The sequence below is a fragment of the Muscardinus avellanarius genome (genome assembly GCF_963383645.1).
Source record: "Muscardinus avellanarius genome assembly, chromosome: 2".
In the NCBI taxonomy this organism is placed as follows: Eukaryota; Metazoa; Chordata; class Mammalia; order Rodentia; family Gliridae; genus Muscardinus; species Muscardinus avellanarius.
The window spans coordinates 191,101,435-191,128,048 of NC_137787.1; the positions used below are offsets into that span (position 1 = coordinate 191,101,435).

Sequence of the window (26,614 nt, forward strand, 5' to 3'; positions counted from 1 at the left end):
ACAGGTTCGCAGCCAGCCTCAGCTACTTAGTGAGGCTCTCAGCAACTTAGTGAGACCATATTTCCAAATAAAGTATAAAATAGGTCTGGGAGTGTAGCCCAGAGGTAGAAAAGTCCCTGGGTTCCACTCCCAGTGCAACACACACACACACACACACACACACACACACACACACACACACAGAGTTTCTGACATAATTTAGAATCACAGTTTTAAAAATATATGACATATAGTGAGTTAGGTAAACATTAATACTTGATATAAAATATTTGGTTTTCTCCAGACACTTAAATTATACTCTAGAAGAGGCAAGGAATTTACTTTCCAACCCAAATATATCTCTTCTGGTATAGATTTGACAGGCTAAGAGGTGTAGAGTTGGATAACCTCATTCTATTGATCTTTAACAAATTCATACCTACCGATTGTAAATGTTTGAGTTTGTGGATGAGGTATTATTTTCTGTGACAGAAAGAGGAAGCACTGCAAGAAAGGATCAGAATGATGTTTTGCACGTTGAGGAGATCGGGCACGCTCAGGTGGCAAGGCCATAGACTGGCGTGGCACGCCAAGACTGACATTGGAAGAAGGAATTCTTAGGAATTAGAACCAGATGGGATGGGCACAGTACTAGGTTTCCAGGCAGATGCAGGAAGATAGTACTATTTAGCCCATTTATTTTCATGCAGCTGGCCACAAGGTAGGGATCATATATTATCCGTGGTCTCAGCATGACCTGTGACATCATCCAAAGTCCTTGTAATAGAGATTTAAATTATTTTAAAGGATTAAAAAAGTATGTTTTTGTTCTCTTTTTACTTAAAGATTTACAGATTGGTAAGTTTAAAAACTTTGACTATAAGCCGGGCATGGTAGCACATGCTTGTAATCTCAGCATTTGGGAGGCTGAGGCAGGAGAATCGTGGTTCACAGATAGCCTCGGCTGTTACTTGGTGAGGCCTTTTGTAACTCAGATCCTATTTCAAAATAAAGAAAAAAAAATAGGGCTGGCGGTGTAGTCGGAGGCAGAATGCCCCTGGGTTCCATACCCAGTACTTAAAAAAAATCCAAAAAATCTTTGACTATTTATCTTGACTACTTAATTGTGTCAAAATGATTTGTTTTCCAATGCTCTAAGGTTTTTATTTTACATCCATAACAGCACATCTTTTCAGCCCAAGATCATTTCTGTACTTTCTTTCACCCCAAATCCTGAAATCAACATATGTGTTATTAATTTGAAAAGCCTTTGCCTGCTTGCACAGCCATCCTGGAAAAGGACTCCAAGTCTTTGTTATTATCAACAGAAAGAGGACAGAGGGAGGAGTTTCACACTGATGATCATTCCACAATGGCTTGCCCTTTATTTCTCAGTGGGTCTTATCGGAACCTTCTCTTAAAGTAGCTGAAGAAGTTTCGTGGCCAGTTAATATTGAGTGATCAGAGCACAGTTTTCTGATGGATGGGCGGGCGGGGTCACATGTTCGCTTCTCCAGCTCACGCTTTCATCTTTGATGACTGTTATATGCTCTTTTGACCTCTGAAAGTCCTAGTACTGTAGGAAGCCAAAGCCTCCAAAAGACTTTCAAAACTTGTGTGTAATTAAATAGCATTATGAAAACAGAGTCTAAGCCTTGGCCAATATAATAAGCGCAGTGTCAAGCGTGAGTTTTTAAAACCAAAGCATTCTCAACCACAAAGATTTATAGCATAAAAAATACTTCCCAGATACCCTCTTTGTGTTAGAAGATAAATACCGAAGGGCATGGTGTTGTACACTTGTAATCCCAGTACTTGGGAGGCTGAGATGGGAGGATTGCAGGTTTGCGGCCAGCATCAGCTACTTAGTGAGACTCTGTTTCAAAATCAAGATTAAAAAGTAGGTCTGGGATGTAGCTCTGAGGAAGAATACCCCTTTTGGTTCCCCTGTGCCATAAATATATATATATATATATATATATATATATATATATATATATATATATATTTATATATGAAAGAAGAAAAGTACTTTAGGCAATGGAAAGTCAGTAGTTTCCCAGTCTGTCAGAAGTACTTTGTCAACAAAGTTTTTAATGTTTCAATTGCAGGACTTTTTATCATAAGAAATTGGACTGATCAGGCGTGGTGGCGCACGCTTGTAATCCCAGCATTCAGGAGGCTGAGACCAGAGGATCGCGGTTTGTGGACAGCCTCACCTACTTAGTGAGGCCCTCTGCAACTCAGTGAGACCCGGTTTCAAAATAAAAAATAGGGCAGGGGTGTAGCTCGGAGGTCGAAGGCCCCTGGGTCACCCCCCCCACACACACACACAGAAAATGGGCTTGTTATTAGTTTGGTTCTCTTACCAAAGACATTCCCAGGTCCCTGTAAGAATGTCTCTCGCCTGTTAATTTGCTTAACTGGTTACCTTGTGAAGAAGTCTCATGTTCAGAATGACACTCATTGTGCATATAAACAAATGTGGCTTACTTTTCAGTTCCATATTTCCTCAGGTTTTCCAGTCTGAAGGTATCGTGGTCATCTTTGACTACTCCCTTGAACGCTCAGCACCCCGAAGTCTGGGAGCAGGCCTGCCACGTTACTGCTGCGTTTCCCTCGCCTCGCTCCCTGAACTAGGTTCCTGCCCTGTTACATCACACACACATTGGATCCTGTTCATCCCACCTGGCCCAGGGCCCTCTCGTTTCCATCTTTCCTCCTTGGAGCCACCTCCACCCTGCTGCCGGCGGATGGTCCTGAGCCAGTCCTTGGTGTGAGGTGCTCCGAAGTGCTCAGTGTGCCGTTGTCTGCGGAGCCTGCCTTCCGCAAGCCGGCACGCCTGGTGACTTGATTTCCGTTTCCCAGCACTCTGTGCTCTTCTCTCTGTGATAGGACGCCTGCCTGCTGTGTTGTGGCAGACCTCATTTTGTCTGTGCTCCGTTTTTTCTTCTTCTGAGACACTTTCTTGCTCTCTCTTGTGCTGGGCTCTTGCCCCTGCTCTATCTGCGTGATGGGAAGGAGAGCGAGTCTGCAAGCAAACAGTTTTAGGCTGAAGGAAGGAGGCTTAGTCCCTCAGGCTGAGCCTGCTTTAGTTGTGGCTAAGGAGGCATCAGGAATTACCTTTTAATTAAGAAATTGTCTATTAATTAAGGATAATGCCTTCACCAGGCAATACCACTCTCGGGAATTGGGCTCCTGGGCTGCCCCAAAATCAATGCCCAGGAAGGAAGGTGGGCCATCCATGCAGCCAGCCGCTGTACAATTGTGACTGCTCAATCCTTCACACTTACCAAGGGCCACTTCTGACCTAGGTGCTTTCCACTTGTGAATTATGCAATGCTCGAAGTAAAGAGACCGAGCCCAACCAGGTAGGATGTGATGGAGTTGGAATCCAGGCAGGGGCATGTATCCTGCTCTGCTGCCTCTAATTACTGACTTTCTTTTATACAAGAATATAATTTAAAACCCCGCCCAAGAATTGTTTTGAGAGATCCTAGTGGCGTGGAGGTGGTAGAGAGGTGACCTCATTCGTAACTTCAAAGGCTAGATGGGAGGAGACGGTGTATCGACAGTGGTAAACATTTTAAGAGCATTCTAAGATTAGTGGCTATGCTTCCCGGTAGTTGATATAAAATGAAGACCAGTCGCTCATAGACGACATTAGCCTTGCCTTCGTCACGTACAAGGCTGGGCTGGAATGAGGGGAGATGATTGCATTGACTCTTATCTAGTAGAAGGGTAGGAAGACGCTGGTTAGATTTTTTGAGAAAGAAAGAAAGAAATCTTAGGCGATCTGAGCATGTTACATGGTAGCAGTATTTGATATGAGTTGAAGGGAGACATTCTCTGATACAAGGGAGTTTGTATCTTGGGAAGAATTCCCTTTGTTGTTATTATTCACGCACTGCCGCTCCGCATAGAAGAGGTACCACTGATGCGGACCTGAGCTGCGCTGGCTGGCGACCTCTGCATCCCCGCTGTATCACCCCTTTACCCAGAGCGCCCGCGCTCTCCCCGCTGTGGTCCTCGTGCTTTATTGTGGTAGCGCTTGCTTGTTGTACTTTGTCTTCCTGGTTATTTTGTTAACCAACAGGGCCATGGTGCATCTCTTTTGTCTGCCATTGAATCCCAAGGCCTAGCACCAGCGTCGGACACTTGAAAGTCCTTGTCAGCCATTTGTTGGATGAATGAATGAATGAATGAATGAATGGTGGCTTTAAGTTAAGTAGAAGTATAAAATGGAGCTCTGGTTGTCATAGGACTTAAGGAAGGGGGGCCTTAGAATGAGCATTGGTTGTGTGAATCTTGTCTTATGATGTGAAAGAACCATTCACGGGTGAGGAAGAGAGCTGTTTTCTTATATTTAGTTGTTTTCCTTGCCTCTTTTTCAATTCCTCCTTGTCTCCCTCCACCCCCTCAAATGCTGCCTCTTTTTTGAAGTTTTCTTGACTTCCCTGTTGGTCTCTGTTGACTGTGTCTGATTTTTTTTTTTTTTTTTGCGGTACTGGGGGTGGAACCCAGGGACATTCTCCCTCTGAGCTACACCCCCAGCCCTTTTTTTTTTTTTATTCTTTATTTTGAAATAGGGTCTCACTGAGTTGCAAGGGGCCTCACTAAGTAGTAGCTGAGGCTGTCTTTGAACCACGATCCTCCTGTCTCAGCCTCCCAAATGCTGGGATTACAAGCGTGCGGCACCACACCTGGCTTGTGTCTGATTTTTACCTCTTTGGCTGCGTTGACTCTACCCTCTACCATGAGTCATTTGGATTGTTTAAAATGAATGTTATTGTTTGTTTTACTAGTCTATAAACTCTATGTGTGTGAAACCCATGTCTGCCAAACCAGCCTGTTGCTGAGAGGGGAAAGGGACGCTGATGATGGGCTGCTGGGGTAAGAGGTGTGTCCTAGGCGGTGCCAGGCCACCAGGTGTCTGTGCGCTTCCCAGCACTCACCCTGGGCCTTGACTTGCAGCAAGCGCTGGCCCTGTACCTGCTCCCGCGCATGCGCGCTGGGCCGAGAAAGCGGCCGTGCCGGGCTTGTGCCTTAGGCTTGTCCCTGCCATGTTACAGTCTAGGGACCACGGGCCGTCCATTTCATCCTCTGACATGCCACTAGAGAGGATCATTTATGTTTTGCTAGAGCCACCCCTTTTGGAGGAAGAAATTATATAAAAGATACCTCATAGGTATGAAGTGTTATACAGAAGGTAATAGGGTGTAAGTCTAGAAGAAGCACAAGTGTTACTAGCTTGGTAAGCAAACTAGACTCTGATGCTTCAAATGTTAATCTACATAAAATAGTTTTTAGGATAAAGTAAGCCATAATGTAATGCTTTGTATTACTAAATAAGTAACTATTATATTTGTTGTTAGTAATATTATATTCCTTTTCTTAAATTAAAAAAAAATTATTTTTGGTGGTACTGGGGATAGAACCCACGGGCCTTCTGCCTCTGGGCTATACACCCAGATCTATTTTATATTTTATTTGGAAACAGGGTCTCTTAAACCAGCTGAGGCTGGCTTCGAACCTACGTGAGCCTCCTATCTCAGTCTCCCAAGTGCAGGGATTACAGCGTGCGCCACCACACCCAGCACTATATTCCTTTTTTGAACTCTGTTTTCCATAAAATAACATGCCCTATCTACAGGTAAATCTTGACTTGGTGCATCCCACCTCATCTCTATATCATTTGACTTCATTATGTCATTTGATTAATCAAAGTAAAGGGACATAGTGCGTTTGAATGAGTGCTGAGTAGAGAAATTATCAAGTAGTCACTGAAGGCAGTTAGTTAGAAATCACGATCTCTCCGTTTTAGTATTCTGTTTGGTATTTGAAATAAACTTTATAACATAGGCCGTACTAGTATGCTAACATAACAGAATGTCCCAAGCATGAGCAGAGCATACTTTATTTAAACCTTACGACTCTTATTTCCACCCAGCAGTAGGATTGGAGGCTTGATACATTCCAGAAAGCAGTAATAAGGAAGAAGGTTGATTTGTAACAAATTTTAAAAGAAGTTTACAAGTATTTTCAAAGGAAATAGAAAAATTGCAGACTTCAACTTTATTTATTTTTAATTTTTGTGGTGCTGGGGATCCAGTCAGGGTCTTATGTGAGCCATGGGAATAACTCTACCACTGAGCTATGTCCCCAGCCCCAAAGGCACACAATTGTGAAAATATCTTAGGTCAATTTAAAAGTTGCAAAATTAAATTTTCTATCTCATGCCTGGACTAAACACAGGTCTCTCTCCTGTCCCCAGTGCCCCAGCTTCCTGTTCTCCCCTGCTAGCAGCTGTCCTCATGGGCATGGCAGACTGGGCAGGGTGTCCCCATCACTGCCCTCATGCTAATTAAAGTGCTATCAAATCCTCATTTTTTTTCTGCTTAAACCGTCAAATTGCTCATTTAAATTCATAGATATTATAAATCGTATTCCAAAATTGAACTGAAAACACATTTTGCAATCATAAGTAAAAATTAGTTCTTGTATTCTTGAAGCAATAAAAATAATTGAATCAGGGAGGTACGAAAATGGCTTAGTTTTAATATCCAAATTGTAAGGCTATAAGAATATTTTATAAGAGCCGGGTGTGGTGGCGCACACTTGTAATCCCAGCATTTGGGAGGCTGAGACTGGAGTATTGGCGGTTTGCGAACAGCCTCAGCTACTTAGTGAGACCTAGTGAGACCCTGTTTCAGAATAAAGTATAAAAAATAGGGCAGGGGGTATAGCTCCAGAGGTTGAATACCCGTGGGTTCCATCCCCAGACCCTCAAAAAAAAGAGAATATTTAATTTAATTAATTAATTTATTGTTGTGGGTCTGGGGATGGAACCCAGGGGCCTTCTACCTCTGGGGTACACTCCCAGACCTATTTTATATTTTTATTTGGAAAAAGGGTCTCTTAAGCCAGCTGAGGCTGGCTTCGAACCTGCGGGATCCTCCTGTCTCAGCCTCCCAAGCGCGGGGATTACAAGCGTGTGCCACCATGCCTGGCTTTTATTCTTTATTTTGAAACCGGGTTTCACTGAGTTGCAAGGGGCCTCACTCAGTAGCTGAGGCTGTCCGCGAACCGGGATCCTCTAGTCTCAGCCTCCCGAATGCTGGGATGACAAACGTGCGCTACTACGCCCACACCCGGCAAAAAGAATATTTTATAAGAGATGTAAATGGGAGAAATTACAGCTTCAAAACAAAATCATTCTTAAGATAAGTTTGCTTAGGCAGGACCTTAGAAATAGACATAACAAATTTAAACACAAAGCGTCTTACCTTCTTTTTACCTTCTTTCCATAAAAGGTACATAAAAAATCTTTACAAATTTGCATTTGTATTTTTAATTAAAGAATTACCACCATTATAAAGCAAAAATAAATGTAACTTCTTGAAAGTGCCAGGTTAGCTGAGTGGTATAATAACAATTCCATTTGAGGGGATTTAGTGCCATTGAATCGGCTAGCAATGCTTGGTGGTGTATTTTCTATAATGTTCCAAAATTCAAACTAGAACCTCTTTTTTTTTTTTTTTGGTGGTACTGGGGTTCCTGGAAGCCCTTCTACCTCCGGGCTACACTCCCAGACCTATTTTTACATTTTCATTTGGAAACAGGGTCTCCTAAGCCAGCGCACGTGGCTGGCTTCGAACCTGCGCGATCCTCCTGTCTCTGCCTCCCAAGCGCGGGGATTACAAGCGTGCGCCACCACGCCCGGTAAACTAGAACCTCTTTAAAGGAGGGCAGCTAAAGCTGATCCCGAAGCCCAAAGTGTTTGTTAACTCCAGTTTCCTCGGTGCCATTGGCGAACAAGTCATTGAGTTTTTTCTGGGTGTCCTATCTCTTCTCTTTGATTCTCCCCAGTGCAAACCGTCCAGGGTTTACATGATAAAGGAGATCTGTGGAACGAATCCCAGAGAGCTCTGTCTTCTCACATAACACCTCCGGGTGCAGAAGGGACAATGTGCTTCATTTTCATTCTTGAACGCTAGGAACTTAGAATGAGTCTTTCAGCTGGAAATGTTACTGCGCCTACATCTCCCCAAGAGGAAAGAGGTTAAGATCCCGCCCAGGTTCTTGCTAAGGCGGCTCTCTTTAGGGTCCTGAGCCAGAGTGTGGAGTGCGGGAGCTCAGCCGCCAGTGGCTTTCTTCCTTACAATCAACGAGACCTGGAAGTCGATATCAGTGCTGATTACAGGGAAATAAAAAGGACAATTCAGATAGCCTTAAAAGAAATGGCAAACACTAACAAACTTTAATCTTCAAAGGATGGGAGACCACTCCCGAAATTAATGTAGAACAGAGTCATTTGAACTTTTTAAAATATTTCCCCAGAAGTTTGAGGAGTTTGCCCCAAAGTACAGTGATATTCAGAGGTTTCCATGGTCGTTTTGCTGTCTCTTCCCTTCCTTCTTCCCGCCCTGGGATGGAACCCAGGGCCTTGAGCACGCGGGCCATGCCCTGGCTGAGCTGCACTCTAGTCCTAAGTGGGCTTTATAAAAGTCATAAGGAAGCCGGGTGCGGCGGCGCACGCTTGTCATCCCAGCATCCGGGAGGCTGAGACGGGAGGATCGTGATTCACAGATAGCCTCGGCTACTTAGTGAGGCCCTCTGCCACTTAGTGAGACCCTGTTTCAAAATAAAGAATAAAGAAGTAGGGCAGGGGGTGTGGCTCGGAGGTAGAATGACCCTCGGTTCCATCCCCAGCCTCTCCCCACACACAAAAGAAATAGTGCCAAGCCGCTGTCCTCGCACACCTCACCTGTGTGTGAAACAAGGGTTCTGTTTAACTAAATTCCTTAAAGTACACTTGACTAGAAACCCTGACTTCTGCCAATAGTTAAAGCAGAGAAAGTTCCCACTGTTCTCTTTCTTCGACTAAATACTGTACAGGACTGTCATCTGGAAGTAATATTACTACGTGAGCGCTGTGTGCCAAGTAGACACTTAATACAGAATATACATTAGAGTAAATGAAACCCAGGCCTCGGGAATATTGAAAGAGAAAAGACTGAGGTTCCTCTGGTTAATCCAAGTCACAGCACACACGAGGTACCATCAGTTAAGTACGGCTTGTAAGTGTGTCATGAGATTTCAATTGAATTTCACCTAGCATCCTCAGCAACTTTAAGACCTATGTTGCTTTATGTCTTTATTTAAACTTTTAAAATAGAACCTCTGCTCTCCTCTCCTCCCGACCTGTCTAAACAAGCACATTTTAGTCCATTCTTATCCTAGTGAAACACATATATTGGTGTCTTTCTTTTTTATTTTTACATTTTGCAGTAAAGCGGACTCCTGATTTACTGGGTTCTGAGTGGCATTAAAGGGGGTGCCTCTGACTGAGGGCCAGGGCCATCTTCTGGGTTCTTCTGCTCCCTCCTCATGGATGGTCCGCGGTCAGCGCTGCGTGGAATTAATTTGGACTCATATTCCAGTGTTTCAAGTCACACACGGTCACATTCTTAGGACACCAGGAGGTCGTCTTGTAGGTGGCAGAGCTCATCCTGGACTGGTCACTCCTGATCACCACCACACTAGGAATGTCTCCTTTTGTGTGTTTAGATGGTCTTTCCTTTTTTTTTTTTTTTTTTTTTGCAGTACTGGGGATGGAATCCAGGGCATTCTACCTCCGAGCTATACCCTCAGCCCTATTTTTTATTCTTTATTTTGAAACAGGATCTCATTAAGTTGCAAAGGGCTTCACTAAGTAGCTGAGGCTGGACGCAAACCGCGATCCTCCTGTCTCAGCCTCCCAGATGCTGGGATGACAAGCGTGCGCCACCATGCCCCACTCTTCTGTTCTTTTTAATGATTATTTTTAAGAGTGCACTAAGTTCAGGTTATGAAGCGGCGTCGATTTCAGTGCATATTTCGCGAGCTGGGAGGAGTGTCGTCCTTTACGTGGGAGCTCATTGGAGAGCACGTGTTAATGTGCCTAAAATTCCTTCCTGGCGCTAAAATGAGTTGTTCATTTGTTTTTCAGTTAAAGAAAACAAACCCCAGAAGGCTGAATAATATTACATAGAGGTACCAGAAGTTTCCTCCTTGGAAACAAAAACGATTTACAGTCAATAAGGAATCTGTGTGCAGTTGTGGCCGCCGCATTCACAGCGCAGCGTGACACACTGTGACCAAAGCCACAATGGAGTGCGGCTTCTGGCTCCCACACACAGCTGGCTCGGGCGCTTTGCCACAGGAAGAGAAAGTGGAGGCCAGAAAGGGAAGGAGAGCCAGCCTCCCAGTCCGCTCACCGCGCTTTCTGTCGCCCTCCGGCCCTCCCCAGGCTCCCTCTCCCTGTGTCCCTTGTCTCTGCGCTGCTGCCCCCGTGCTGGGCACAGGCACCAGTTTCTGCTGCGCAGACAATGCAGTCCTAGATCATCTGTGACTTTAGCAGCGCTTGTGACATTGGGATCAGGCTCTTTTTTTTTGCAAAGGGTTAGCTGGAATCTCTGGTCTTAGGAAGTAGTATGGTCCAATGTCCTGTTGGCTATCCAGACATAGACATTTGACCTGATCCTGTGAGGCCTCTGTGACCCATCTCAGTTATTTATTTTTTCTTTTGTGGTGCTGGGCATGGAACCCAGGACCTCCCATATGCTGGTCAAGCGCTGTGCCTCTTAGCTACACCCCATCCCATCCACCTCCCTCTCCACCCCAGCCTGTCTATGTCCCCATTACTTTGGCTTTTATACTAAGCATTTTCTTGTGTTTAAAAACAATTTTCTGCCGGGCGTGGTGGTGCACGCTTGTAATCCCTGTGCTTGGGATGCTGAGACAGGAGGATCACACAGGTTCAAGGCCAGCCTCAGCTACTTAGCGAGGCTCTCAGCAACTCAGTGAGACCCTGTTTCCAAATAAAGTATAAAATAGGTCTGGGAGTGTAGCCCAGAGGTAGATAGCCCCTGGGTTCCACCCCCAGTACCACCCCCCCACACACACATACACACACACACACCCTAAATAAAAACAATTTTCTTGCCCAAATGTGCATCCTGATGAGGTAGAATAGAAGGTATGAAAGGAATATGTAGAAAGGACACATAAAGAGACGTAGAATCTTAACTCAGACAGTGTGCATATCTTTCTAGGCCTCTCACTTCCTGAGCTAGTCTCTCTCTCCCAGGACTGACACTCCCAAATTCCTGGGAAATCTTAAAGTTAGCCAGACCCTACTCACCTGTGATATTTACCTGTGCACTGTTAATTACCACCCCGTGAATAAGCAAGAGATAACGTATCTTGGCGCTGTCTGTCCATCAGACAATGGGGGCATTTCAAGGAAGAGGGCACCGGCTCCAATCCTCTCGGCATTACAGATGTGGTCATCCTTGTCCGCCGTTCCTTACCCCAGTTTCTTTTAAAAGAAGAGCTCACAGTAGCAGGTGCCTGGATTCCCAGTACTTGAGAGACTGAGATAGGAGGATCACATGTTCAAGGTCAACCTCAGCAACATATCAAAGCCCGTTTCAAAATTAAAAGGGCTGGGAATGTAGCTTGGAGATAGAATGCCCCTGGGTTACATTCCTCCTGAACAAAGAGGAAATAAAATAAAAAAAGATAAGAAGAAGGTCTGGGAACCGCACAGGCGGCCCTCCTCTCACCGTGGAGGCCCCCCGATCCTGTCTGGAACGTGTGTGCTTTGCTTTCCTCACTCTGGCTCTGCCCCTTTGCGGACACGTGCTGGAATTCGCCATCACAGTACGCACGGGTCCTGCCGGGCCTGAGTTGAATTTCCTTCTCTCTTTGGGAACTCCGCTGACCGTTCCTGGAGATATCTCTTCCCCTGTGACCCTTAGATATCATGACATAATTTTTACCGTGTGTTTTTAAAATACGATGTGCCTTTTAACTCTGTGTGCCGGCTCCCCTGGCTGGCAGCCTACCTGTTGAAGGACCTGGGCGTTTGGCGGCCACAGGCTCCAGCAGCCTCCACCCAGCTGGTGGCCATGCCGGTGCTGCTCAGTGGCTCCCCTACCTGGGCATTCCATACAGATTGGTCCCTGGATTCAGAGGTGGGATTTGGCTCAGCTTTGATCTCTGGCTGGGACTATAGGAAGCCCATACTGTTTTGTTTTTTATGAAGATATAAGTAGCTTCAGTATTTTGCATCATACTATTCATTGTTTTGCAAAGTTTTCATATTTTGATTTTTTTTCCCATTAGTTAATTGGAATATATTTATAGAACTTCTTCTCATATACTGTTTGGTTACTTAACAGTACAATTCATACAGGAAAAGCAAGATAATGTTTATTTCTTCCTCATTTTTGAGGTAATGAATTGGTTTAACCTGCAAAGTGGACCAGTTCTTAAAAGACAGCATCCTGAAGTCATCAATTTAAACCTATTTTGTAGGTTCAAATCCGCCGGGATTGTTGGTGAAGCTCAAGCTGCCCTTCTTGGGGTCGTGTGGCCCAGGTGGCTTCTGACCATTCTGGATAGACTTCCCAAGCTCTCACAGCTGCGGCTGCCTGGTCTGCTGAGAGGTCTAGCCTCATGTTTAACATTCCGGCGCTAGTTCCTTAATCAGTTAGTTATCTTCTGAAGATGCCTCGGTCTCGGTGCCTCCCTCTCCCCACTGCCTAAGTTTCTGTTTGTTAGTGGTATTTGAAGACCACAGCCGGGGTGCTAGGCGTGGTCAGTGCTACTGACTAATTGACTATTCTTTCTAGACCCTTTAAGTTGACAACATTAGGAAATAAAGTATGTATATTTTGCTATATATATAGTATATAATATGTGTTATATTAACTAATAAATGGATATGCAGTTTATGTTAATATAGTTAATATTTTAATATATTTAGATAAAGCTCCAACCCCAAATAGGGTATGTGTATAAATTAATATAACATGAAAATTATTTAATATGTTAAAATACCCATAACAATCCAGGAGTGGTAGTGCACATTTGTAATCCCAGTACTTGAAAGGCTGAAACAGGAGGATCGCAGGTTCGTGGCCAGTGAGACCCTCTGCAACTTAGTGAGATCCTATTTCAAAATAAAAATTGAAAAATAGTGCTTGGGTAGAATGTCCCTGGGTTCAATCGTTAGTACCACAAAATAACAAAAAAACAAACCCTAAAACCAGGCGTGGTGGCGCACGCTTGTAATCCCAGCATTTGGGAGGCTGAGACCGGAGGATTACGGTTCACGGACAGCCTCAGCTACTTAGTGAGGCACTCTGCAACTTAGTGAGACCCTGTTTCAAAATAAAGAATAAAAAATAGGGCAGGGGGTGTGGCTCGGAGGTCGAATGCCTCAGGGTTTCATCTCCAGACCCGCAAAATAAAAAAAAGAATATCTTATAATTACTTGTTTTATTTGATAGTATATGATGAACAATCTTAACAAAATATTATTACTACTGCTACGACCAATACATATATATATACTGGGGATGGAATCCAGGGCAGTGTACCTTCAAGCTCCAATCCCAATCCTGTTTTTTTTTATTCTTTATTTTGAAACAGGGTCTCACTAAGTTGTGGAGGCCTCACTAAGTAGCTGAGGCTGGCCGCGAACCTGGATCCTCCTATCTCAGCCTCCCAGACACTGGATTACGAGTGTACACCACCATGCCGGGCTTTTGGAGTCCCTTGAGCAGCCTGACCTTGTTGTGCTTTCTCTGACCTTCACTCTAGAGGGTAGTGTTGTTAGATTTGAAGTTTCTTGGTTCATACTTCCTTTCCTCAAGTTCTGTGCTCGGTGTAGTACTGTTGTCTTTTTTTTTAAATTTTTTTTGCATAACGTGTTGCCGTCAACATCCAATGATCATTTGACTTTTTCTTTTGTATGAGTTACAGCTCCTTGTCCACTTCCTTTTGCTAAATAAGATCGCTAGGACCTATCTTGGTTTTGGTCGTTCTGAGTTGAATTTCTCAGGTACCATGGAGTGTATTCTTTTAGTATATACTTTCTTTCCTTTTTATCTCAAGAAAGTTTTCTTGAGTTACAGTATGTTCTTTTCCTTTGCTTTTTGATTTTCTTCAAAGGCTCCTCTTATCCCTATGTTGGATGTTTCCTTTACCTCAATAGTTTTCATTTTTTTTTTTTGCATCTTTTAAAATCATTTTAGCTGGGTGTGGTGGCGCACGCTTATAATCCCTGCACTTGGGAGGCTGAGACAGGAGGATAGCACAGGTTCGAAGCCAGCCTCAGCTACTTAGTGAGACTTTCGGCAACTTAGTGAGACCCTGTTTCCAAATAAAATATTAAAAAAAAAAAGGTCTGGGAGTATAGCCTGGAGGTAGAAAGCCTCCGTGTTCCACCCCCAGTACCACCAAAAAAAAAAAAATCATTTAAAATATTTATTTATTTGTTTTTTCATTTTGTGGACTGGGGACTGAACCCAGGGCCATCTACTCATGAGCCTACCCCAGCTTTATTTTATTTTTATTTGGAAACAGGATCTCACTAGGTGTGTGAGTCTCACTACTTGCTGAGGCTGTCCTTGAACCTGCAATCCTCCTGCCTCAGCCTCTCAAGTACTGAGATTACAGGCCTGCACCACCATGCCCGGCTCTGGTAAATTTAAAAGGACCTTAAAAATCTTATTTTAAGAAATAAACTGCAGTGCCATGATGGATAACCAGAGATAACAGATTTAACACAGGAGTGAGTGAGCATCAAAAGGCCACTGGTGGCGAAGATCTGGCCTCAAGTTCTGAATCACACAGCTGACTCTGGTCAGGAAGGCAGAACTTTCAAAACATGGGCCACCTCTTCTCAGTTACCATGTTCTCTCAACCTGGCCTCATTTTTCTTTTCTTTCTTTGTTTTTTGTCACAGAATCATGGGAATTGAGAATCTAGGATGCCGCCTTCTCATTTTGCTTTAAATTACATATAAAGTCCAACCTAGGGAGTAATTCCAAACATATCCACAGAGAAGGAAGTTAGTTCATTGAAACATTTGTGTGTGTAGTTATCCAGCAGACTGCTGGCTATTTTCCTTTTGTGTTGGGTGGGACAAAGAATAGTCACAAAATACTTGATGTGAGCATTTTTTCTGGATAATTTTGCATTTCGGGGTGAGTAATTTTCCTCCAATTAGAATGCATGAGAAAAATGTGTTTAATCAGTGGCCTAGGCTGTCAGGCTTCTGTTAATCAGAAGTTTTCCTCCATAATCATAATGTATTTTAGATGTCCTCAATTCTATTATCTCTTCAACTCTTTGTGTGGATACTTTGATTACTTGATTACATCTGCCTGGCTTCGTGGCTTTTAAAACAGCATTTATAATAAACTTCTTCCATCTTAGCAGGTAAAATGAGAACATGAAGAGACAATGGCTGGTCAGGTCTGAGTATTTCTCTTGCTTTATGGAGTGTGTTTAGTGGGTTGCATGTGTGGGTCGGTGGCTAGTGTACCATTGTTGCCCTGGCGTGGGGTGTCTAGTTTACCTCGTGGGGAGCAGGTCCATGGGGGTGTGGGCCCAATACTCTTCTCACATCCCGAGCAGCCCTGCCTTTTCATGTGATTTACAGTTTTGTGGGTTTGCCTAAGATTTTTTTCCCCCAGGACAAGGTTCTGTTAAAACTAGATACGAGCTGGGCGTGGTGGCACACGCTTATAATCCCCGTGCTTGGGAGGCTGAGATAGGAGGATCGCACAGTTTCGAAGCCAGCCTCGGCTACTTAGTAAGGTTCTCAGCAACTTAGTGAGACCCTGTTTCCAAATTAAAAACAAAAACAAAAACAAAAACTAGATACAGGCTGGGCGTGGTGGCACACGCTTGTAATCCCAGTACCTGGGAGGCTGAGACGGAAGGATCACAGGTTTGTGGCCAGCCTCAGCAACTTAGTGGCCTGTCTCAGGAAGAAGTCAGAAAACTCTTCCTGCCTTGGTTTTAGACCCTCCTCTGCAGGAAACTCTCTGAACTTTCTGCTTCTGCTCTTTTCTCAAACACCTTCAGTTTATGGTACTTACTATGCCATGTTTTGGAGCAGCCAGTCCTGAAGCTCATCAGGAATGATCCGAAACACTAAGCTGAGTGCCGTGCCGGCTACAGCATGTCCATTATCCAGAAGTCCTGATAGAAGTAAACACTGGATTAGTAAGACATCCAGGGCCACAGAACTCCAGAGTGGATTACAGGAGCCCACATATCTACAGCCATCAGCATTTTTTTTTTTTTTTGGTAGTACTGGGGGTGGAACCCAGGGGCATTTACTTCCAAGCTACACCCTCAGCCCTATTTTTTATTCTTTATTTTGAAACAGGGTCTCACTGAGTTGCAAAGGGCCCCACTAAGTAGCTGAGGCTGGGCATGAACCGTGATCTTCCTGTCTCAGGCCTCCCAAATGCTGGGATTACAAGTGTGCGCCACCATGCATGGCTCAACCATCAGCATATTCTAAAGGGCAGATTCTAGATAAGGAAGCTCTTCAGCCATAACAGAGGCTCAGAGGGCACCACGCCATCAAATGTTGGGAGAGAGGGAGAGGGAGAGGGAGAAGGAGAGAGAGAGAGAGAGAGAAAGAGAGAGAGAAAGTGTGTGTGTGTGTGTGTGTGTGTGTTTGGTTTTGCAGCACTGGGGATTGAACCCAGAGACATTCTACCTCTGACCTACACCTCCATCTCTATTTTATTTTTTATTTTGACACTGTCTCACTGAGTTGCAGAGGGTCTCTAAGTTGGCTGAGGCTGGCTGTGAAACTGTGATTCTTGGATTCCAAGCGTGTTGAGCCTGCTGTGATGACATTTTTTGCCCTGGGTGCTCTCCTCTGCTGCCATTGTGGCTGGGAGGGCCCACCAAGCAATGCTGCTGTAGCTCTGGGGAGCAGGAGAAGGAAGCCCCTTCCCAGCCAGGATTCCCCACAAGCAGCAATTCCAGCAGGTAGCGTGGGCGGCGACGCACAGTGATTTACAAACGTGTGCTTGTTTCTGCCAGCCCGAGCAAAGGTCCTAGGAGAACCAGTGGTTGGGCGCCTCACTCTCCTGGGGAGACCACCCTCGTCTGCTTTCTCCTTTTCATATGAACTTCAGTTCCTGCCCTGAAAACGCCCTCTGCCCTCCTGTACTTTGGCGGAGAGCTAACATGTAGTATTTTGGTGTGTCTCTAATGACCATTTCCTCATCAGCACTCTGTTTATCACAGTGACATAAATACAGAGAGGTGGACCCATCCTCAGGGAGCTAAGTGTGGCTTGTGCAGAGAAGTTTTTTTACTCGAAGTCATAACTTGACCTGGTCAGGGCCTCCTGCCTTCTTGACTCATCTGTAACAGTCCCAGGCGTAGAACCATACTGTCCTGGGTTTCTCCGAGTTACTGGGGATCTCTGCATTTTCCTTGAATTCCTTGATATGCTATGGAGTTCGTCCCTATGCCCGTCTTGTTACTCAAAGCCTGGCACACAGTTGGCATTTGATACATGTGGGTGTTTGTTTTGTACTAGGTATTGTGCTGCAGGCCGTTGAGGATACAAAGATTTACAAGGTAGTTAGTTGGCAGGTAAACCCAATGTTTAGATCAGGTGGCAGGATAGTATAAACATAATGTCATGGCAGTTGCTTTTCCAAAGAATACTTTGATATCAAGAAGTTCTTCTTTTACTTTTCTTTTTTCTTTCTTTCTTTCTTTTTTTTTTTTTTTTTTTTTGATGGTACTGGGGTTCCTGGAAACCTTTTTACCTCCAGGCTACACTCCCAGCCTTATTTTATATTTTTATTTGGAAACAGGGTCTCTGAAGCCAGTGTGGCTGGCTTCGAACCTGCGCGATCCTTCTGTCTCTGCCCGGCAACTTTTGGTTTTTTTGTGGCAGTGAGAATTTAACTCAGGGGCACTATATCTCTGAATTACACCCCCAGTCCTGGCTGAGACCAGAGGATCATGGTTTGCATACTGCCTAAGCTCCTTAGTGAGGCCCTCTACAACTTAGTGAAACCCTGTTTTATAATAGAGAATAAAAAATAGGGCAGGGGGTGTAGCTCAGAGGTAGAATGCCCCTGGGTTCCATCCCCAGACCCCCCCCACACACACAAAATTGAAACAGGATCTTGCTAAGTTGCTGAGGTTGGTCTCAAACCTGCGATCCTCCTGTCTCAGCCTTCCACACACTGGGATTGCAGGTGTGTGCCCCCGTGCCTGGCCAAGCAGTTCTCTATTACTTTATTTTTCTATGATCTAATTTTGTTTCTTGTATCTGTATCTGCATGAACAATATGTATTACAGTTTTACATATATTGCCATTGAGGCACAACTGCTTATAAAGTTATTTTCAATATCTTGAATTTTATGTTTATATATAAATATATAGTTATAAGTATTTATGGTATGTATAAAATGCATTATACCTAATATGGTCTTAAAGAATAAAGCCCCGGCTTGGCATCACGCTGGCCACACTCGGCTTATCACTTTCAACTTGCATCTCTCCACAGGCAGCGGAAGATGTCACTTTTATTGGACCCGACACACACGCCATTCAAGCCATGGGCGATAAGATCGGAAGCAAGTTACTCGCCAAGGAAGCGAAGGTGAACACGATCCCTGGCTTCGATGGGGTCGTGAAGGTGAGCCAGGCTCTACCGACACCTGTGGGCCTGCCCTCCCGGCAGACGCCCCTGCCAAGTACAGAATAAGTTGCAGGTCCTGTTTTTTGGGATATGTACAGAGTAAAAAAAAATCACTGTTGTTTACCCTGGGATTATTTATTTTTTTTATTTTTTTGGTGGTACTGGGGTTCCTGGAAACACTTCTACCTCTGGACTACACCCCCAGACACCTATTTTTTATATTTTTATTTGGAAACAGGGTCTCTTAAGCCAGCGAGGCTGGCTTCGAACCTGCAGGGTCCTCCTGTCTCCGCCTCCCAAGCGCGGGGATTACAAACCTGCTCCACCACGCCCAGCTTCCCTGGGATTATTTTCAGTGGCATAAACTAAAGAGAGAAGCCATTTACGCATTGGATTTAATGAATCACAGCAGACTCAGGCTTTCATAGGAAAACACGAACCCCCCAGAAACTGGCTGAGTAAGCTGCGCACACGGGCCCCTGGAGCTCCGCGGCGCTCCGCATCTCGGGATGCGCGCCTGCCCTGCCGCAGGGCCTCTCGTGTGCGTGCGCTGCACCTTGCACACTTGCTTCTGGTGAACGTGGGTGGCTGTGCGTGACCCGGCGTGAGTTTCAGCAGGGGGCTCCCACAGCCGAATGCTTCTGGGCAGGAATGCAGACGTTTGGACGTGGGCCCCTGCCCCAGGGACAGCCAGTCTATGTTCCCAGTAGAAGAAAGTCCTTTGTAGACGTTGAACCTGTGATCCATGTTAGTACGCGCAGCCCTTCGCCATTCTGCTTTCTGTCCTCTTGGCATTTTGTGCTGCACAGCTTTGGGCCTGCGCAGGGCTGTTTCCTGTGTTATGGAGGAAATCACCTTCAAAGGCTCATAGGGGCCGGGCGTGGGGGCGCACGCTTGTCATCCCTGCGCTTGGGAGGCGGAGACAGGAGGATCACGCAGGTTTGAAGCCAGCCGCGCTGGCTTAAGAGACCCTGTTTCCAAAAATAAAAAACTTATAAAATAGGTCTGGGAGTGTAGCCCAGAGGTAGAAGGGCTTCCAGGAACCCCAGTACCACCAAAATAAATAAATAAATAAATAAAACAGGCTCATAGGGGCTCATGGCTTTGGAGGTGCAGAGATGTTCACTCATGTGGCTGGGGAGCAGAGCTGAGCCAGAAGAGGACCAGGGGCGCCATACCCGCTAGGGCCTACTTCCTTCACCTAAGGCCCACCTCCTAAGGTTGTGCGGCTTCCCAGTAGGGCCACCATCGCGGACCACGCCTCCAGGAGACTGGCGGAGGATAGTCCAGATCTGAACCGTAACAGGGCATTTGGCATCCAAGAGCCAGCAAACACCTGGCGTGAGTCATGCAGCAAGGGGGAAATAAAGCCTGTCTCCGCTTGAGCTCCGCATTTGCGCCTCCAAGGGGAGCCCAGCCTGGCCCCCTCCCTAGTCGCAGCCTTGCAGGACCCTGAGCGGAGGGCCCCCGGGCTTGTCTTCATAGCCGTTAACTCTTGGGCACAGTCCATATCTGCTTCTTGTAGAGATTTGTGTGGGTTTGCGTAGAGGTTTGCATGGGTCATTGCCGACCTTGGTCTATTTAGCCTGAATGCTTCTGCCTCTACACTTGTATTTTTTTTTTTTAATAACAAGAAATCAGTTTTTTGGAGATCTTGAATTTGGGCTGCGTTTAGTCACAATGGTACCGAGGAGTCACAGCTCAGATGAACTCTGGTTGGATGACGACTAGCTGGGTCCACAGGGCTCGAAGAAGAGACGGTCCGGAGGTGTCTGATCCAGCAACTCTTTCTGCACAGTAGAATATTTCTTATGAAGTCATGGGTGTGGTGCCTCATAGGAATTGGGCTGGCCCTTCATTAAAGGTCTAAGGCTGACAGTTGTGAGCAGGGACACGGGAGCCCTGAGGGGTGCTATTCAGTTTGTGGACTCTGAGAGAGAGCTGGACATTTGCAGGAATTAAGGCTGACACTGTGCCACCCGTATCAGTGAAAGCCTCACAATATACCATGCCGCATTGCTTTAAGAACTGACGACCTCAAAGAAAACAGGCCAGTGTCGAGGAGCGCCCCTACGGCCCTCATGTGAGGTTTCTGCTATCTGCACACAGGGCCACACAACCTTCTACACTTGCTCTCTCCTGGAGCCAGTGTGGAGATGGACTTAGAGGACCTATGCTCGTCTTCTTCCATGGGAACTTTGACTTATGATTTAGAACAGCAAAAAAGGTTGAGGATATTTTGTTAGTAATAAGGAAGGTTTCTGCCAAAAAAAATAAATAAATAAATATATATATATATATATATATATATATATATATATATAATTTAAATCTGTGCAGAAAATCAAAGGATTGGGATTCCAGGTGTTTGGTGTTTGTCTGTGTGTGAATTAAACTCAGGGACATTCTAACTTTGAGCTATTCCCCTAGCCCTTTATATTTTAATTTTTTAATTATTATTTCTTTATTTTTTGTGGGCCTGGGGTTGGAACTTAGGGGCATTCGACCTCTGAGCTATACCCTCTGCCCTATTTTTTTTCCTTCCTTCCTTCCTTCCTTCCTTCTTTTATTTTTGGTGCTACTGGGGGTGGAACCCAGAGGCTTTCTACCTCCGGGCTATACTCCCAGACCTATTTTATATTTTATTTGGAAACAGGGTCTCACTAAGTACTCAACAACTGAGCTGAAGTTTGCTGATGCAAATAAATAGTGCACCCACACTGAAGTTTGCTGATGCAAATAAATAGTGCAGAAACTTAAAATTCCTTGTGATGCCAGCTACTGTGTTAACAACAATTTGTACCACAAATTTCAGTAGAGACCACTCACTTTTTAAACCCATAGGCTTCTTTAAATTAGCATAGAGTATTTTTACGATTAAATTCTGTTTTAGGTGATAAAATTATATTCTCCTTTTTTCTCCTAAGTCATTTTCGCCACCAACTTGAGCAGGTTCACAAGGCTTCAGTTTATTTCATTTTCCCTTAGAATTTTCTCTGTTCCTCGTCTGCGTCTCTAGGAGGTGGCTCACCCACCCCTTTCCAACACATCCCTTGAGGTACCTAATTGGTCCCCTGGACTCCCTAAGGGATGTTACTCAGCTCGATTCATCCTTTTCCTTAGAGAGACACAAGTTTTAAACTGTAATTCTCAAGTAGTCATACGGCATTTGCCTTAATAAGTTAAGTCCTACTCGTCATCTTACTAACTTGATCTCAGAATTTGAGAACCGAGAGCACCTGTGAAGAGTTTTGGGAAACAGGAAGTAGAACCCCAGCTCTTTTGGTTAACCAAGAGCTACGTCCACCGACTCTGATACCAAAGAGCTTGAAGTGCCATTAGGGAGAGCCGCAAGTCTCGGACAACCCGATACACTCAGCAACGCTAAGCTCGGAGAGGAGCAGCGCTGGGTCCCGTTCTGGGAAGTCATGGCAGATTTTGCAGTGGAAGCTCTAGCTCAGTGACTTGGGAAGTCTGAGTTGTGAGCCAGCTGGAAAGAAAGAGCTGTGGGCAGTAGCTGTGTTGACAGAGAAAAGACCTTGCTGCAAAAGCTTAAGCTGAGAAGCCGCGGCAGCACCCAGAGAGAAGCGTGCGGTTCTGACGTGCGGGCCACGGCGCTGCTGCTGACGCAGAGGCCCCTCTTGTGGTATTTCATTTGGAGGAATGAATATGATAGTCTCATGGAATTAGAAAACTCACTTTGGTTTGCAATTGGAAAAAGGATTAGAACAGAGTTAAGCTTAGGGTTGGTGTGCAAAGTCCTACTCTCCCTCTAGTCCAGGCAAGAAATGGCAGGGGCTAGAATGAAGCGTCACAGTGGAGGGAGGGAGAGAGAGAGAGGAGTATATCAGCGTATTTGCACGAGTTTTGTAAATTATGCAATGTGGATTTGAATTTGTAGTTGTTGTTTTTTTGCCACTTAATTGTCAGATTTTAAAACTGTGTTCTTGTTTTAGCAGAAAGAAGCAAAGAACCACCAAACACAGCTTAATGAGAGACATCATTAAAAATTTGGTAGCAAGCTCTGCCCTCACAATTAGAAAGTACAATAATAAACGTCAGGCCATTTTTTCTCTGCTAAATCAAGAATAACTGATTTTCTGGTGATGCCTAAAAACTATTTTTGCAAAAATATTCATTTATATTTATTGTGCTGTTTTTACAATTACAGAGAAGTGCCCTAATTTTTAAAAGGTTTGAAAGTATTCTTGGTCCACAGTTTCCATGGGTTAAGTATCTGCAGATTTAGCCAGCCTGAGATTAAAAATAGCCAAAAAATAATGGTTTTGCTTGCCACTCCCTAGACAATACAGTGAAAACACTATTTGCATAGTGTTTATATTTTATAAGGCATAATAAGTAATGCAGAGATGATTTAGTTATGTGAGAAATGTGTATGGGGCAAATGCAGACACCATACCGTTTTCTCTAAGGGACTTGAGCACCTGTTCAGAGGCCCTAGAACCGACCCTCGTGGGCCCCATCGGACAACTGCATATTAAGCAGAAAGGGTCTTCCAGTAACTTCAGAACCAGTCACCTGGTTCTGTTCCTGAGCCCAGGATTGTTGAAAAATTTCTCTGTACTTTATATTTGAATGCAGAATCGTTTGAGAATATGACTTTTTGTATACAGAGTAGCTCTTACTCGTGGTGCCTTGAAACAATGATTACCCCCCCAAATAAACAAACAAACAATTGCTTTGTTTTAGAACCAGCCGAGGAGGGTGAACCCCTAAGCAGCTCCAGAAGAGTGATCCAGAAGAAGGATCCTCATAGGTGCAGCCTCAGTCCTAGACGGTAGGGTCCGCATTTGACCCTGATGTCATGTAAAAAGCCGTCTGGCACTTCGCACCTGGGGAGAGCGGATGGCTTTGCTTGCTTTGCTGTGGTTTCTCCTGCCCTTCCCCTCCCTGCCTCGTGTCCACCAGCGAAAGGTGCCCACGGCCTGCCTCGCCAGCACGTTCTAGATGATGCGCCCACGTTTGCGCATTGTCTAGATGTTTGGGAGGATCCTGAACTCACGATCCTCCCACCTCAGCCTCCCGATTAGCTGGGATTTCAGATCTGCCCCCCATGCCTAGCTCCGGTAGACTTATGTTTATCCGCAGATGTGGATGGTAGTGATTTTCACTGAACTAATACCTAGCTGCTAATCTCTGGGGAGTCAATGCAGAGTAGGACAGAGCTGGTCTGTCGTAACTGAGGGCCAGGCTGTGATGTGCTCGCAAAGCAATGGGCCTGCCCTGGTCTGGAAGGACGGAAAAGGCTTCCCAAAGAAAGTAGCATTTAGGAGAAAAGAAAGCCCGCGGTGAGTGGATTGGGCCACCTTCTTCCTCGCGGAGGGCTGCGCCCCGCCTGTGCTCCCCACGCTCCTCCTGTCCACAGAGCGCCCTTCCTGCGGCCACTCAACAGCCGTGCCCTGAGCAGCAACTGCGCGCCAGGCAGGATGTGTGCCCCGGGGAGGTGATACCGTAATGGGTGGAGAAATGGAAAAGGCAGAAACACTTAAAATAAGTAGGTGGAGGGTGTGCCATAATCCTCAAGATGTGGCCAGAGCGAGGCCCTTCCTTCTTTTGTTCTTAGGCTGCAGTTTAGTTTCTCTGTCTAGTACTGGGGATTGAATCCAGGGATGTTCTACCTCCAGTCTACACCGCGGTCCTTTTTAATTTTTATTTTGAAGCAGGGTCTTGCTCAGTTGCTGAGGCTGGTCTCCAGCCCATGGTGCCCCTGCCGTAGCCTCCCAAGTCCTGGGATTCCAGGCCTGTGCCATCACGCCCTGTGGAAGCTTGGCCCTTTGATGCAGCACGTTGTGTCGGGGCCCCAGCCTCTCAGGTTTTCACCGTGCTGTATTTATTATGTCCTTTTTCAAAGTTACCATGTCTGAGAAGGTTTCCAGGAATCTGGGTTTGAATAAGAGATGCCCCGTGGACACACATCCTCTTTGCCATTTCTATGAAAAGACAGTTCATTTCTTAGTGGCCATGTGATTGTTTTTAACCCCTGACCTTTTGCTGGCTGGCAGGGTACGTGGTGGCTGTGTTGGGGCCTTCCTGTCTCCTCCTGCGTCTTCAGGACTCAGACCATGGCCCAGCTTAGTAAGGATGGGTTTGGTGAAGGAAAACAGAATTCCTGGCGAGCTGAGCCTGCAGCCTGTGGTGCAGAGAGCAGCTGGGGCGAAGGGGGAGGGCCGAATGGGGACAGACAGGGGCCGAGACTGGTGGCTTCGCAGGAACAATTGAGTATGAGACCGAGTTAAGAAGTTTGGACTTGGTTCCAAGGTTTGGGAAGGCCATGAAAAGTTTAAATGAATTTTGGGAATTCTAGTTGTTTTGATAAGATTTAATGCCCTGCAATCACTAATTAGATCGTTTGAAAAACGCCTTGAGGTTTAGTTTATAAACTATGAAAGTAATGTGAAGTATGAAATTATGATCTTTGTGGTGAAAATGTTCTACACGTTCCTATGGGCATATAATGGTAACAGTAAAAGTTCCTTTTTTCCCTCCAGCTGCTTTGGAACAGCAACGTTTGCCAAGTCTTTCTGTAGCTGCCGGTTGGCAAGCTTGCTTGTGCGCTCAGAGGCGCACTTCCGTCTCAGGGTGGAGAAGGCCCTACGTAGGGACCCCCCGGTCTGTCCCGCGTGTCTTGTGTGTGCGCAGAGTGTAAGCGCTGTCTGCTCATCACTGAGCTCTGCACACGCCGTGGGCCTGGCCCGGGCAGGGCCTCGCCGCCCGTCCCGGCCTCTCCTGCCGCTTCCTCAGTGTGCTTCACGACCTTCCTGTTCCTAGGGCATGTTGGGTTCTGGCTTCCTAGTGAGGGTTTTGTCCCTGTTCTGTCTAGAATCCTTTCTCTTATTCCCATGGCAGTGAGCTTTTGTAACTCTTAGGTTTCAGGTTGACTTTGGAAGGTCCCTTTCTTTTCTGGAGTAAGGCTATTTATTGGGGATTGAACCCAGAGGCATTCTACCTCTGAGCTCCACCCCTAGCCCTTTTTATTATTATTATTACTTATGCCATAGGGTATGGCTCAGTTGCTGAGGCTGGCCTTGAACCTTCAGTCCTTCTGTCTCAGCCTCCAGAGTCCTGGGGTTGCAGGCATGTGCAACCATGCCCACCTCAGGGGGCTTTTCTGAGTGATTTGTCTAAAACAGGTTCATCCTCTTACTCTCTTCCTTCATGTTCTTTGTTTCTACTTTATCCCAGTTTGTTTGTTTGTTTGTTTACTCAGTCCTCAGTTTCCCTTAGCAGGCTGTAGTAGACTCCACAAGGACAGAAACTATTCCACGCACTGTTGCTGGGTAATATTTATTAAACTAGTATATAAATGGAAGAAGAGCACGGGGATCATTCTTATTCTTTTTAAAGCCTGTGTAGTATTCCATTGACATGAGTGTACCATTGGTGGTGCTAATTCCTTATTGAAGCTCTATTAAATTTTTTTTTTTTTTTGGTGTTACTGGGGGTGGAACCCAGGGGCTTTTCTACCTCCAGGCTACACTCTTAGACCCATTTTATACTTTATTTGGAAACAGGGTCTCACTAAGTTGCTGAGAGCCTCACTCAGTAGTTGAGGCTGGCTTCGAACCTGTGCTATCCTCCTGTCTCAGCCTCCCAGGTGCTGGGATTACAAGCGTGGGCCACCACGCCCGGCTATTACTTTTTTTTTTTTTTTGGTGTTACTGGGGGTGGAACCCAGAGGCTTTCTACCTCCAGGCTATACTCCCAGATCTATTTTTTATATTTTATTTGGAAACAGGGTCTCACTAAGTTGCTGAGAGCCTCACTAAGTAGCTGAAGCTGGCTCTGAACCTGTGCGATCCTCCTGTCTCAGCCTCCCAAACGCAAGGATTACAAGCGTGCGCCACCACGCCCGGCTTACGTTTTATTTTTAAAGCCAGGTGTGGTGGCTCACACCTGTAATACCAATTCTGCCTGCAATCCCAATTCTTGGGCGGTCAGCCTCAATGGTGCATACCTATTATCCCAGGCTGAAAAGGAGGATCACAGGTTTGAGGACAGCCTCAGGAAGTAGTAAAACTTATCAATCTAGCGAGACACTATTTCAAAATAAAAGTAAAAGAGGGCTGGGGGTGTAGCAGGAGGT

General features: G+C 45.4%; 1 protein-coding gene across 9 annotated transcripts in view; it reads left to right on the forward strand.

Moving 5' to 3' along the window:
• Positions 1-26,614, forward strand: part of PCCA (propionyl-CoA carboxylase subunit alpha) — a gene marked incomplete at both ends in the record, with an annotated part of 369,697 nt that overhangs the window by 90,238 nt on the left and 252,845 nt on the right. For all 9 annotated transcript variants that reach the window (XM_080689189.1, XM_080689192.1, XM_080689190.1 and 6 more), the window contains one exon: positions 18,376-18,507. In XM_080689189.1, coding sequence (XP_080545315.1) covers positions 18,376-18,507 — 132 coding nt within the window. The remainder of the gene's footprint in view (positions 1-18,375; positions 18,508-26,614) is intronic.